This window comes from Nannospalax galili, unplaced genomic scaffold (genome assembly GCF_000622305.1).
Source record: "Nannospalax galili isolate Female #2095 unplaced genomic scaffold, S.galili_v1.0 scaffold44, whole genome shotgun sequence".
Classification (NCBI taxonomy): Eukaryota; Metazoa; Chordata; class Mammalia; order Rodentia; family Spalacidae; genus Nannospalax; species Nannospalax galili.
The window spans coordinates 1,853,248-1,868,990 of NW_008355789.1; the positions used below are offsets into that span (position 1 = coordinate 1,853,248).

General features: G+C 41.8%; 1 protein-coding gene across 2 annotated transcripts in view; it reads left to right on the forward strand.

Annotated features, from left to right (window-relative positions):
* The window catches only part of Swap70 (switching B cell complex subunit SWAP70), a 79,282-nt gene that overhangs the window by 19,865 nt on the left and 43,674 nt on the right, over positions 1 to 15,743 (forward strand). For both annotated transcript variants that reach the window (XM_008853456.3, XM_029556297.1), the window contains exon 2: positions 5,673 to 5,813. In XM_008853456.3, the coding sequence (XP_008851678.1) occupies positions 5,673 to 5,813 (141 nt within the window). The remainder of the gene's footprint in view (positions 1 to 5,672; positions 5,814 to 15,743) is intronic.

The following is a 15,743-nucleotide window of genomic DNA, read 5'->3' on the forward strand; positions in this document are numbered from 1 at the left end:
CTCTGCAGGAGCAGTCAGTGCTCTTAACCGCTGAGCCATCTCTCCAGCCCCAACCTTTTATTTTTTTGAGACAGGGTCTCACTATGTAACCCTGGCTGGCCTGGAACCTACTATGTAGACCAAACTGGCCTCAAACTCACAGAGATCTACTTAACCCTGCCCCCAAGTGCTGGGGCTAATGGTGTACGTTACCACGACCAGCAGAAGACTACCTTTTCTAAGCCTTACTGTACAGTGAATTAAAAAAAAAAATATAACAAAGCTGACCTAAAATATAGCTTTTGGCTGAATTCATGAAATGAATTCGACAGTTAAAGGCTGGGGTTTTCCTTCCTAAGTTTAGAGTCAAGTTCAGCCCCTCATTTTACATCGAGGACACTGATACTAAGCCAGCCATACCAGGCCTGGGGTTCGGATCTGTTCCATGGTCTTTGTACTATAATATGCTGTTTCCTTGCAGTGTGTTGAAGTGGTGTTTTTAAAATTAAAACAAAACAAAACAAAACAAAACACTAAATTTAACCATCCCTGTATTTACTTTTAACTACCCAATGCGGAAGTCTAGAGTTCAGATGAATCTTTGGGATTACTGGGTCAAACTAGGTACCTCCACATAAAAATACCATTTTCTTGCTTTATTTAAATAGAGCAAATATAGATTTATTAGGAAAAGTGAAAAAAAACTTCTGAGAGTGGGACGGGCTCCAAGGGAGGACCACCCACAAGGTGAGGTAAGTCTTTTTGAGACAGTCTCTCTGTAGCCCCAGCTGGCCTAGAACTCACTATACATAGACCAGACTGGCCTCCCCAGTGCTGGGATTAAAGGCTTGTGCCACCACACCTGACTGAGATAGCATTCCTTTTTTTTTTTTTTTTCCTCTAGAGACCGGATCTCCCTGTAGCCCTAGGTGGCCTGGAACTTGCTAAGTAGACCAGGCTGTCCTCATCTCACTCTCACAGAGGTCCATCTGACTCTGCCTCCCAAGTGCTGGGATTAAAGGCATGCACCACCATGCCTGACTTGAAATAGCACTCTTTTTTTTTTTTTTGTCTTTTTGAGACAGGGTCTCCCTGTAGTCCAAGCTGACCTGAACTCACTATGTAGACCAGGCTGGCCTTGAACTCACAATGATCTGCCTGCCTCTGCCTCCCAAATGTTGGGATTAAAGGCATGTGCCACCACTCACTCTTTAAGAGAACTGAAAACATCATGTTGCTTATTACTCGACAGTGTAATGTGGATGAGGGATTATGAAACCTGAGTTCTGATCTCAGTTCTGCTCACTAACCTTAGAAAATTATTTATTTTTAAATATTTTATTATTTTTATTTTATGTGTATGTGTGTATTGCCTGCATGTAGGTAAGTGCACCCGTGTCATGCACTGGCTGCGGAGGACAGAAGAGGCCGTCGGATCCCCTGGAATTGGAGTTATGGACAGTTGTTAGCTGCCGTGTGGGTGCCGGGATTCGAACCCGGGTCTTCTGTAAGAACAGTGTTTGTAACCACTGAGCCATCTCTCCAGCCCCTATTTATTTTTTTCTCTTTTTGAGACAGGGGCTTCCTGTCCAGTTGGCCTGGACCTCAATATGTAGACCAATCTGGGCTTGAACTCATAAAGACCCATTTGCATCTGCCTGCCAAGTGCTGGGATTAAAGGCGTGGTAGCAAGTAAAGATGCTTGCTTCCAGGCATGACAGCCTAAGTTGGATCCCCTGACCCACATGGTAGGAGTAGAAAATTGACCCTCATGGGTTTTGAGTACTGTGACATGTATCCCTCCACACACAAATAAATAAATGTAATTTAAAATTTAAAAGGCATCCTTATCTTTTTTCTATTTATTTATTTATTTATTTATTTATTTATTTATTTATTTGAGGGTCTCATTTTCCCAGGTTGGCTTTGGTAGCTGAGGGGGATTATAAGCCTATATCACCATGCCTGGCTTATGCCATGGTGGGCATTGAACCCAGGGCCTTGTGTAGCAAGGCAGGCACACTGCCAGCTAAGCTAAATCCCCAGACTGCCTTTTAAAAGTTTTTTCATGTTTCCTGTGCGTGTGTGTGTGTGTGTGTGTGTACGCACACGTGTACGCATGGGTACATGTACATGTGGAGGCCCAAAGTTGATGTTGGGTTCCTTCTTTAATTGCTCTCTACTCTGAACTCAGAACTTAACCAATTCCAGCTAGTTTAGCTAGCCAGCCTATCTCCTCCTGAGTGCTGGGATCACAGGTGGCTGTCATCCCTGCTCAACTTTTACATGAGCTCTGGGGGTCTGAAGTTTGGTCCCCACACTTGCTTGTATGGCAAGTCCTTTTCCACTGAGCCATCTCCCCACCTCCTTGTTTATCTTGAAGTCCCTAAGCTACATGTATCTTCCTTTGTGCAGTCATTGTAGCATATGTTAATCCCCCCAGTAGGGGCTCATGTATCCTAGGCTGGAGCCCCTACGGGGGGACTAATGCATATCCTGGGCCGGATTGGAACTTGCCATGTAGCCAATGATGACCTTGAACATTTTTCTTAAGATTTATATTTACTTTGTGTGTGTGTGTGTGTGTGTGTGCGCGTGTGTGTGTGTGCGCGCACGCCTGAGGAGACCAGAAGATTTTGTATCCCCTGGAACTGAAGTTACAGGCAGTTGTGAAGTATCAGATGTGGATACTGGGAACAGAGTTTGGGTTCTCTGGAAGAGCAGCAAAAGCTCTTAATATTTGAATACTGTATGTAATGTTAGGTATCTTTTTTTTTTTTTAAAGCTTTAGGACAGTTTATGGGTATTTAAAGAGAAATCCTCAGGGCAGGGAAGCTGTAAGTCTGAATAGCTGCCCTAAGCAGGAGAAGGAAAATAAAAACATAAAGCCATGCCCATTTAGAGCAGGCACGGAGGTCAGACACATGGCAGACTAGTGGCCGCATGGTGGAGAGGGGAAGGGAGCTTTAGAGAAAAAGTAAAGAAACCTGAAACGCTGGGGCAGTTCAAAGCATTATGAAAAGCACAGTCAGAAGTGAGGTCTGAAGAAGGAGCAGGAAGAGGCAGACTTGTGGTGAGCTACATGTCCGTGGCTGGCTCCAGAAGCACTGCCTGGAGACCTTCTAAAAGATGTGTTTCATCTTGGAGATCTTTTCATATCAGCACATTGTGAGTTTCCTCATGATTATTCATTTATTTATTTATTTATTTATTTTTAAATATTTATTATTTTTATTTTATGTGTAATGAGTGTATTGCCTGCATGTGTGTAAGTGTGCCTGTGTCATGCAGTGCCCACAGAGGTCAGAAGAGGGCATGGGATTTCCCTGGAACTGGAGTTATGGACAGTTGTTAGCCACCATGTGGGAGCTGCGAATTGAACCTAGTTCCTGTGCAAGAGCAGACAGTGCTTCTAACTGCTAAGCCATCTCTCTAGCTCCTTTACTTTTTTGAGGCTAGGTCTCACTATATAGTTCTGGCTGGCCTGGAACTTGCTATGTAGACCAGGCTGGCCTTGAACTCAGAGATCTACCTGCCTCTGCCTCTGCTGGGATTAAAGGTATGTGTCCCTATGCCCAGCTTTTCTGCAGTATTAATGATTTATGGAAACACCGTGGTTAGGAATTTTTATGTGATACAGTCCCAAATGATTGTGACATTTGGATGGCCTTTGAGCCTTTGATACATTTTTTTTTTTCTATAGTTTTTAAGCACTTTACAATCTTGAAATTGGTCCTTACAAAACCTCTTTGGGGTAATTCCTGTATAGGGCACATTAGGTACATAGAGCAAAAATATACTTAAGATTCTACTGACTATGGTGTATAAAATCTTCACCCTGTTCCTTCTAGGGGACTGCTGGCAAGTGTTGTGCGAAGAATACAGCCTGCTTTGTAGAGGCTGGTAACAGCCTTCATTGCTGTGTTTGTAACCATTGGTGAATTTACTTCCTTTCCTTGACTTCCCTAAAACCAGTAAAGCGTGCAAGAGAAGGATCTCCACTTAGCTGAAGCTCTGAGACACAAAACCAGTGTAGAGAGAAGGCATGCAAATGTCCTTTTTACAGAGTAAACATTTTAACCTGAAAAAAATCCTTACCGAAGTAAGGTGTATACAGAAAAAATTACTTCCTTAATGAAATTGGAGATGTTTATTTAGACGAATGTGGCTCCTTAAATAGTTACAGGTTTGCTAGCGAGAAAGATTGAGAAAGATCGGGAATATGTTCAGCCAGGACTTGACACCTAGGAAGATTCTCTTAAAGAGAGTATGGCCTTACCTTTGTAATTTGACCTGTTCGGAATGTACAAATGGAATGGAAGGGACTGAAGTTTCAGTTTCATGGTCTTTTTTTTTTGGGGGGGGGTCTTTTGTTGAGACAGGGTATCCCTGTAGCCCCAGCTGTCCTGGAACTCACTATGTGGACCAGGCTGGCCTTGAACTCACAGAGATCCACCTGCCTCTGCCTCCTGAGTGCTGGGATTAAAGGCGTGTGCTACCACGCCCGGCCAGTTTTATGTTTTTATTAGTGCTAAGACAACCCAATTTGCTGTTTTTCCATCTGGATGCTGAAGTATGCATTTAGGTTATTGCAAGCCAGTAGTAGGCCTTTGTGTTTTGTGCTCTGGATTGTGATAGTTCCCCCCAACTCCCCAGACCCCTCTTCTCTTCTCTCAATGAAGATCAGACCCAGGATCTCTGCACAGTAGGCAAACACTACCACTGAGGTACAACTCTAGCCTCTAGCCTTCTTTCTCTTTGTAAATCTGTGATTTTTTTGTTTTTGAGTCAAAGGTATAGCCTAGTCTGTCCTGACACTTGCTGTGTTGCCCAGGCTGTCTCCAAATTCATAGTCTTCTGTCTCACCCTCTCCAACTGCTGGGATGATAGATACTTCATGCCTGGCTATCTTATGTTCTTTTATCCTGATACAACTTAGCCTAAAATTATAGAAATGTAGAGGTATTTGGACACTTAAAGATTAGTAATTAATGTTTGATATATTCATGTATTAATCTGGTACTTTAAATTTTAAAAATATGTATGTAAGTGGACCCATGTCATGTAGTGCCCATGGAGGTTAGAAGAGAGTGCTGGAGTCTCCAGGAACTGGAGTTAACGAATGGTTGTTAGCTGCCATGTGGGATTCAAACCTGGGTCCTCTGCAAGAGCAGCCAATGCTCTGAATTGCTGAGCTATCTTTCTAGCCCCCTGATCCTTTTTATTGATTAAATGGGAAAACTCCAGTCCAGAGAAATGATGGCTTGCCCAGGTCAGTCACTTTATCCATAATGCTTTGCAGCAGCTGCCAAGTACCAGGTTCTTCTCCAAACAAGCTCTAATTGACGAAGCCTGCTTGATATGGGGACAAGTTTGAGAATATTTTCTGGTCCCTGATACTTTTTTTTTTTCTTCTAATGTGGACCAGCTAATAAAGGCTACAAAGAATGTCCATAGACCTTGCATGAACCTGGCTCATAATATGTAATATATGTGAAGTGAAGCAAAACTGTGGCAGGAATGAAAGAGATCCATAGGTAACTAGTAGGGTGTTGGCGAGCCATACCTGTATTTGCTTGTTTATTCTCCATCTTTCCCCACTCAGGGCAGTTAGCAGTATGTTGTGTTCACAGAGTTAAGGTGTCATGTGCTAATGAGTACATGTCTTTAAATTACTCTTTTTTTCCTTTTAGGTCCTTTCCCATAACCTGTGCACAGTGCTGAAGGTTCCACATGACCCTGTTGCCCTTGAAGAACACTTCAGGGACGATGATGAGGGGCCTGTCTCCAATCAGGGCTACATGCCATATTTAAACAAGTTCATTTTGGAAAAGGTAAGGTGCTAACCTTATCTACAACTGTGCTTACTTTGTCTCAAGCGGGCTAAGGAAGTCCTTATTGGTGAGCTCATTAAGAAGTTGGGTGTGAGGCATGAGGAAGTAAATAGGAAAGGAGCAAGGAAGGAGGCTGCTGCTTCCTGCTCCTCGCTGTCCTCTAGTCTCTTCTAAAATATATTTTTAATATATTTTATTATTTTTATTTTATGTATATGCCTGCATGTGTATGAGTGCACCCGTGTCATGTATTGTTCTTGAGAGGTTGTAAGGGGACATCAGATCCCCTGGAACTGGAGTTATGGACAGTTGTTAGTCACCATATGGGTGCTGGGACTCAGACCCGGGTCCTCTGCAAGAGCAGCCAGCGTTCTGAACCACTGAGCCATCTCTCCAGTCCCCTTAAAATTTTATTTTTATTTTTATTTTATGTGTATGTTTTACCATGTGCAACGCCTGAGGAGGCCAGAAGAGGGCGTTGGATTTTCTGGGATTGGAGTTATGGATGGTTGTTAGCAGTGTGGTTGCTGGGAACTGAGTCAAGGTTCTCTGCAAGAGTAGCCAGTGGTCTTAACCACTGAGCCATCTCTCCAGCCCCTCCTACACTCTCTTTTAAAAACTTGATTTGACATTTTTCCAACTTGGCTTCTTCTTTATCTCACCATGTGTTTGTTTGTTTGTTTGTTTGTTTGTTTGTTTGTTTGAGACAGTTTCTCCCTGTATCCCTAGCTGGCCTGAACTCAACTGGCATTGATCTCACAGGGATCTGCCTGGGATTAAAGGTGTGAGCCACCACACCTGACTTTTGAGACAAGGTTTCATGGCATGACTTTGAACTTCTGATCCTTTTGCTTCTCTCTCCTAAGCACTGGGATTCCAGGCATATGTCACCATGTCTGGTTTTTGCAGTGCTGGGGATTGAGCCTAGGGTTTTGTTCATCTAGGAACCACTGTAGCACCTGAGCTACATCCCCATCCTGGAATTGAAAAAATAATTTGAAGGGCTGGAGAGATGGCTCAGCAGCAGTTAAGAACACTGACTGTTCTTGCAGGAGACCTGGGTTCGAATCCCAGCACCCGCATGGCCGCTAACAACCGTCAGTAACTCCAGTTCCAGGGGATCCAACAGCCTCTTCTTTTGTCCGAGGGCATTGCACAACATGGGTACACTTACCTACATGCAGGCAATATACGCATACACATAAAATAAAAATAATAAATAAAATTTTTAAAAACAATTTGACATCTTTTTATAATATCAAAGTAATAAACATTTAAAATAATTTAAAGTAGTAGGTTGAAAACTGGCAAGATATTGGCAAGGATTTTTTTTTTTTTTTTTTTTTTTTTTTTTAGCAGGGGTTTCCCTTTAGCCCCCCCTGGCCCAGAACTCTCTTTGTAGATCAGGTTGGGCTTGAACTCACAGAGATCTGCCTATCTCTGCCTCCCAAGTGCTGGGATTAAAGGTGTGCACCACCAGGCCCAGCTCTCTTTTAGGAATTTTTAAATGTTTAACAACCAGATGTGCATCACCTAGGAAAAGCAGAGGTAGAAATAGTAACATTTAATGGGGTTGGTGTTTCTAGTTGAAATAATGAAAAATATTCTAGATTAGTGTCCTCGACCTCCCCCCCACACACACACACATGTGATGGCATGGGTGTGCCCACACATATACATACACACACAAAATAAATAAATATTGACGAAATAAGAATAAAATATTCAAAAAATAAAGTAAAAATAAGATATATTTACTTAGAATTACAGAACACAAATGAACTCTCTAATCAATAAAAACTGGACAGCAGCAGAAAAACAAAAAACTCCAGAAGACAGTACAGCACCGTATTGTCAAGTTTTGAAATCTCACACATCAGTTCCTGTACAGTACAATTATGTTTCTTGAGATTCAATTCACATACTATAAAATGTACCCAGCTGTAGTAAACAGAATGGGCTTAGTATATACTCACAGGCTACAACCATGTGGATTCTGGGGATTGAACTCAGGTCATCAGGCTTGGTGGCAAGTGCCCTCACCCACTAAGCCATCTTACAGGGTCTTTATTTTTTTTGAAAGAATATCTTCCTGTATAACCTAAATGGCCTCAAACTTGCCATCCTTTTGCACCCTGCCCCAGTAGGTGTTATATTTGGCAAATATTTGATGACTTGCTATATGCATGTTGTTTAACCTTAAAACTTATAGACAGTAACTGGGTATAATCCTAGACTTGGGAGGTGGATGCAAGTGGATCAGACATTTAAGGTCACCCTCAGGTACATAGTATGTTCATGGCCAACCTGGGCTACACGAGACTCTTTTATTTCTTTATTTACTTATTTATTTTAAAATTATGTATATGTATATGTCTGTATGTGGGTATTGAATGTGAGTGCAGGTGCCCACAAAGGCCAGAGGTGTCAGATCCCTCTGGAGTTGCTGTTAAAGGCAGTTGCGAACTGTCTGATGTGAGTGTTGGAATTTGAACTCAGGTCCTCTGTAAGAATAGAACATGCTTTTAAACTGCTGAGCCGTCTCTCTAGCCGGAGACTCTATTTCTAAAAATGAAAACATACAAAAAAATTACAAACACTAAGGGAGATTATGTGCATAATTAAGATATTATAGGATATACTGAGGAGGTCTCAGAAGTCTGGAACTTGCTTTGTTTTCCAGTGATAGAATTTCTGGGGTCTGGGTGGTGGCGAGGGGGACTATCTACTGACTTAATTTTTTTTTTTCCGAGTTGATATTTTATTTGGTTAGAGTCTGATAAGTGTTGATTCATAGATTGTTGGACTGATTTTGAGTCTACATCAGGCTTGTTAGAATACACTTCTTAACTAACATTTTGGGGAGCAGAGGAGATTCTTTTTGAACTAATATTGGTAATTATTAAATTACTACTGGTGGCTTTTGGAAGGAAGAAAAGTTTACTGTTTAAATTTTGGATTCAAATTCACATGTATTCCCACCCCCTAAGTTAATATTTTGATGTGCTACACCCTGTTACTGCATTTGGTTCCCTTGTGTAGTTTTTTGTTTGTTTGTTTTTTGTTTTTGTTGTTGTTTTGGTATTTTTTGAGACAGGGTCTCCCTGTAGCCCCAGCTGGCCTGGAACTCACTATGTAGACCAGGCTGGCTTTGAACTCACAGAGATCCACCTGCCTCTGCCTCCCGAGTGCTGGGATCATCCCCCAAAGAAGTATTGTACATTTAGAGTCATCCCAGTTCTCCTTTTCCCCAGTCTGCTGGAAACCATTGACCTACTTTCTGTCTCTATGGATTTTTCCTATTATGAATATTTATTTTTAATTTATTTTTATTTCATGTGTATGAGTGCTTTAGTTTATATACGTCAGTGTATCATGTGTGTGCAATGCCCGTGAAAGCCAGAAGAGGGTGTCTGATCCCTCGAACTTTGGAACTTTGGATGGTTGTTTGCCACCATGTGGGTGCTGGGAACTGAACCCAGATTTTCTGAAAGAGCAGCCAGTGCTCTTAACTACTGAGCCATCTCACTAACTCCTTTATGCATATTTCATGTTAATGGAGCTATACAACATGTGGTCCTTTAAAAATTATTTATTATTTTAATTTTATGTTTCTGAGTGTGTTGCCTACATGTGTGTAAGAGCATCTGTGTTGTGCAATGCCTGAGGAGGTCAGAAGAAGAGGGTGTCAGATCCCTTGGAACTGGAGTAACAGATGGTTTTTAGCCACCTGTGAGTGCTAGGAACTGAACCCAGGTCCTCTGCAAAAGCAGTGATCTTAACTGCTGAGCCATTTCTCCGTCCTCACGGTATGTGGTGTTTTGTATGGTGTCTTTAATGTAACATTTTCAAGATTTATCCATGTTGTAGCATGTGTGAGTACTTTATTATTTATTTTTATTTTATGTGTATGAGTGTTTTGCCTTCATATATGTGTGTGCCCATGTGTGCAATGCCCATGGAAGCCAGATTAGGATGCCAGATCTCCTGGAAGTGGAGTTATGGATAGTTGTTAGCCACCATGTTGGTGATGGGAACCAGACCTGGGTCCTCTGAAAGAAGAGCCAGTGCTTTTTAACCATGAGCCATCTCTCTAGCCCCATACTTTATCTTTTGTGGCTGAATAACATTCCAAATAACATTCCAAAGCCACATTTTGTTTACCTGTTTGTTAGTTGGTAGATACCATTTTTTTCTTCCTTCTTTTTTTTTCGTTCTTTTGTCTTATTTTTATTTTTATTTATTTTTTGTCTTTTTGAGACAGGGTCTCCCTGTAGCCTCAGCTGTCCTGGACCTCACTATGTAGACCAGGCTGGCGTCGAACTCGAAAAGATCCGCCTGCCTCTGCCTCCCAAGTGCTGGGATTAAAGGCATGCACCACCACACCTGGCTGTCTTACTCATTTTTTTTTTTTTTTTTTTTTGGTTTTCAGGGTCTCCCTGTAGCCCCAGCTGTCTTGGATCTCACTATGTAGACCAGGCTAGTCTTGAACTCACAGAGATCCGTCTGCCTCTGCCTCCCAAGGGCTGGGACTACAGGTGTGTACCACCATGCCCGGCCATCTTACTCATTTTTTTGGGGGGGGGTCCTTTTAAAACTATAGCCAGCTCAAAGAATAAAAAGGTGTTGTTTTAAGTCTTTAAAAATTGGCATGAGGTGTGGGTCAGGGTAGGCTGGATAGATGGCTCAGCAATTAAGAGCACTGACTGCCTGATATAAGAAACAGTCTCTTGTACTTTGTTTTCTGTCTCCCTGAAAGTCCCTAATCAGACAGCCGTGTGACACCCCATTGTACACCTGGGTGGAGACAGCAGCAGAGAGAGCTCCTGGAGGGAGCACCTGTATGGTGCATCTACACACTTGAATTGGAGTCCAGGGCCACCTGCATTCCCTTTATTATAGCATTTGTGCAAGGGTTAGTCTGTCTTTCCACTGCCTAGATTCCTAGGATAGATGTTATGAAGTAGGGACTGTGTCTTATTTGAGGTGAGATCCTCCTGTGTCACAAGTAATAAACATGTGCCTAGTCTCAGATATACAGTTAAAGCTAAGACCTACAGCCAGGCATAGTGGTACATGCCTTTAATCCCAGCACTTGGGAGGCAGAGGCAGGCTGATCTCTTGAATTTGAGGCCACCTGAGGTTACAGGGAGACCACGTCTCAAAAGACAAAAAAAAAAAAAAAAAAAAAGTAAGACCTGCAATAAGACTTTTTGCCAGGTATGGTGGCCTGTGCTTATAATCCCAGAATTTGGGGGTGCTTTGGTGGTAGGATTTTAAGTTTGAGGCAAGCCTAGGCAACATAATAAATGAGACCTTTGTCACAGATGGACGACAAATGGTATATGAAGTAATGAAGTGGACATCTCCAGCCAGCCATCTGCCTGTGGCTGGTATGTCTCCTGCATTTTCTCATTTCTGTTCTGCATGTTAGGCGTATTTGCCTCTCACATTTGGCCTTCCACCGGGGCTGGAGAGTTGGCTCAATGTTTAAGAGCACTGGCCCTCTTCGACCTCTGTAGGCCTTGTACAACATGAATGCACTTACGTACATGTAGGCAATACACTCATACACATAAAACTAAAATAATAAATAAAATATTTAAAAGAATAGTGCAATACAGCTCAGCATTGTACCTAGCACTAGGAGGGCAGAGGTAGGCTGATTTTTGTGAGTTCAAGGCCAGTCTGGTCTGAGTTTCAGGCCAGCCAGGGATTTATAGTGAGACTCTGTCTTAAAAAAATAAAAAAGCTGGGCATGACGGCCCACACCTTTAATCCCAGCACTCCGGAGGCACAGGCAGGCAAATCTCTGTGAGTTTGAGGCCAGCTGGGGTTATAGGGAGACCCTGTCTCAAAAAGACCGCCCCCACTCAAAGTACCATACAGTATTGTACAAGAGATCTCCAACTTTTCCTTCTTTTGGTTATCTCTTTTCCTTCTCTCCATTCCTTGGCAATCACTGTTTTACTGTTTACTGAATTTTACTACATTGGATACTTCATGTTACAAATTAGAATCATGTAGTATTTGACTTCCTATGATTAGCTTATCTCACTTGACACATTATCTTTAAGTTTCATCCATGTTCTAGCACATGAATTCCTTTTAAGGCTGGATAATATTGTAGTGAATGTCTGTGTATATATTGTAGTGAATGTCTGTGTATATCGCATTTTCTTTAATTACATTTATTATGTAATAAATTAAAACACACCTGTGTGTGTGTTTGTGTGTGTGTGCACGTGCGCGCACGCATGCCACGACACGGCATATGGAGGTCAGAGGACAACTTTCAGGAGTCAGATCTCTCCTTCCACTAAGTGCTTAGCAACAAGCACCTTCACTTGCTGAGTCATCTTTGGCCCTATAGCCCATATTCTTTACCACTTGTCCTTTGCTGGACATTTAGGTTGCTGCTTCTTGTTGGCTGTTGGTAACGGTGCTACAGTGAATGTGGATGTACAATGTCTCTTCAAGGTCCTGGTTTCCATTCTTTTGAATATTTGCGCAGTAATGAGATTGCTGGATGACATGGTAGTTTCATTTTTAATTTTTGAGGAATATCCATACTGTTTTTTATAGTATGGGCAGTCCTCAAAATTCCCCATTTTGTTCTCTTACCACAGTGCAAGGGGGTGCATTTTCTGTAAACCTCATCACACTTAGTTGTTTCTTTTAAGAGTGAGTGGTCCTTCTGACAGGTATGAGATGATATCTCATTGCATTGGATTTATATTTCCCCATGATAAATAATATCGGGCATCTTTTCATATGCTTGTTGACCATTGTATACGTTCTTTGATGATATGTCTGTTCATATCCTTTGCTCTGTTAAGTCTTTTTCTTTGTCTCTTGTTAAGGTGGGTAATGTTGTTATTGAATTGTAGGAGTACTTTGTGTTTTTTGGATATTAATCCCTTATCCAATGCATGCTTACTAAAAACAAGATATTGCTGATAGAATGCCATGTGTTTCTTCTATGTTTTCTTTTAGAAGTTTTATACTTTTAGGTCTTTAATACATTTTAAATTTTTTTCTTTTTAGAGACAAGGTATCATATAGCCCAGGCTGGCCTTGAATTCACTAGGTAGCCAAGGATGACCTTGAGCTTCTGATCCTTCTGCCTCTTCTGCCCCAGTACTGGCATTACAGGTCTTGATCACCTTGCCCAGTTTATGCCATGCTAGGAATTGGACCCAGGGCCTCATGCATACTAGGAAAGCACTCTACCAACTGAGCTGCAGTCCATCTATTTTGTGTTAAAGTTTTTGTTTTGTTTAGTGAGACAGGGTTTCATTATGTAGTCCTGACTGGCTAGGAGCTCTTCTGATTGAGTTAATTTTTATGGGTAATGTTAGATAAAGATCTATTTGCAGTCTGTTGCGTGTCGACACCCAGTTTTTGTAATGCTACTTATTGAAGGGACTGTTCTTTCCTTGTTGTATATTCTTGGCCTGCTATTGGAGATCATGTGATCATATACTTGAGTAGTCATTTCTGTTCCCTTTGTCTATGTATCTGTCTTTATGCCAGTGATACAACATTTTGATGCTTTATAGTGTACTTTTAAGTTAGGAAGTGTGAGGACTCCAGCTTTTTTTTTTCTTTCGTAATATTGTTTTGGCTGTTTGGAGTCCCTTAAGATTCCATATGAATTTTAGGTGTCCCCCCCCCCATTTCTATTTCTGCAAGAAAACTCATGGAATTTTGATAGGGATTGCATAGTATCTGTGGATTGCTTTAGGTGTTGTGAGCATCTTATGTCTTCCAATCCATGAACATAAATGTGGTGTTTCCACTTTTATCTTTTGAATTTTCTTTCGGCAGTGCTTTGTGTTATAGTTTTCATTGTACAAATCTTCCACCCTCAGAATCTTTACTGTTTACTATATAAGACTGTATCACTCACACTTGGGTAGCTAGTTACTTGAATGCTTTTTATATCTTTTCCTTGCCTAATTGCTTTGGCTAGCACTTCTAACATTATTGAGGTGTGACAAGAGAGGACATTCTCCCCTTGTTACTCATCTCATAGGACAAGCTCTCAGTGTCCACCTTGAGTACCATGTTAGCTAAGTTGTTATTTTGTTTTTTCTTTTCAGACAAGGTTCTGCTGTGCACGCCATACTGACCTTGAACCCTTTATGATTCTCCTGCCTAAATCTGCAAAGTATGGGATTGTGTCATGCCCAACTTGAAGTTCTCTCTTTTTTGAAAATTTATTATTATTATTATTATTATTATTTTTGGTCTTTTTGAGACGGGGTCTCCCTGTAGCCCCAGCTATCCTGGAACTTACTATGTAGACCAGGCTGGCCTTGAACTCACAGAGATCTGCCTGCCTCTGTCTCCCGCCGGGATTAAAGGCGTGTGCCACCATGCCCGGCACTATTTATTATTTTTTTAATTAAAAAAATTAAAAAAATGTATTTCTATGTGTATGAGTGTTTTGTCTTTGTCTTTGTAGGGGCTCCACATGTGTTCATGCAGTGTGTTGGATCTCCTGGAACTGAAGGTTCAGACAATTGGCACCATGTGGGTGCTGGGAAGGGAACCCAGGTGTTTTGTAAAAGTAGCTAGTATGCTTGACCGCCTAGCCTCCTCTCCAGTTCCCGACACACTCTCTCTCTCTTTTTTTTTTTTTTTTTTGAGACAGGGTCTCCCTGTAGCCCCAGCTGTCCTGAAACTCACTGTGTAAACCAGGCTGGCCTTGAACTCACAGAGATCCACCTGCCTCTGCCTCCCAAATGCTGGGACTAAAGGCGTGCATCACATGCTTGGCTTTGATGCTCTCTCTTGATTCGGTTTATTCTTGTTGATGTTTTCTGTCTGTGATCATCATGGCTTCTTTATCATCAGTTGGCTATGAAGTCTGCTTCTCAGAGATTGCATTCTATGTCTTTGTGTTTGGATATCTCTATATAAATATCATCCTAAAGTACCGACTTGAGGAACCTTACCTTCCTTCTCCCTTATTTTGTGAAGATGGTGATCTAGGCACTTAGGCCCCCAGATCTCATGTTTGGTACCCATTCATTTTTGCCAGAGTCACTCCCCCTTCAGGGCTATTTGCTTGGTAATGCTGCTGCTGTCTTATTTTTTTTCCTTTCTCCTCTCTCTATATCTATCTACTGAAATCTATCTTACATAATTCTATCACTGTATAACTTTAAAGCCTTTATTGGCTTCCTCTTGTGTTTTGAATAGTCATTTCTCTGGCATAGCATAAACCTGACTTCACTTGCAAGCCTCTGATGTTTGATCTGCTGTTCTTCTTCACCTGTGTCAGCATAAACTGGCTACTCAGTTTCCCTGAACATGTGTGGCATACTGCTGCCACCGTGCCTGTGCTCATGCCATTTCCTCTCCTGTTCCTGCGTGCCTGTCCTTGCCTTGTCAATGTACTTAATTTTTAAAAACATTTATTAATTTTGTGTGTGTGCACATGCATGTGTGTGTGTGTGTGTGATGGTCAGAGGATCACTTTTGGGAGTCTGTTCTTTCCCCTGTGGATTCCAGGGATCAAACTCAGGTTGTCAGGCTTAGCTGCAGGTGCCTTTACCTGCTGAGCCATCTCACCCACCCTCAGTGTACTTTAAGACCCACTTTAAATATTTTTTCTCTGAAGTGTTAAAATGGGCTGTATACAACCTGCTTTTCTAATGCCCTTCAACTGGTGCTTTCCTATAGGTTTTTTCTTTTTTCTTTATATTTTATTTATTATTTTTATTTTATGTGTATGAGTGTATTGCCTGCATGTATGTGAGTACACCTGTGTTGTGCAATGCCGTGGAGGACAGAAGAGGGTGTCGGATTTCCCCTTAACTGGAGTTAAGGATGGTTCATAGCCGCCATGTAGGTGCTGGGAATCGAACCTGGGTCCTCTGTAAGAGCAGTTGGTGCTCTTAACTGCTGAGCCATCTCTCC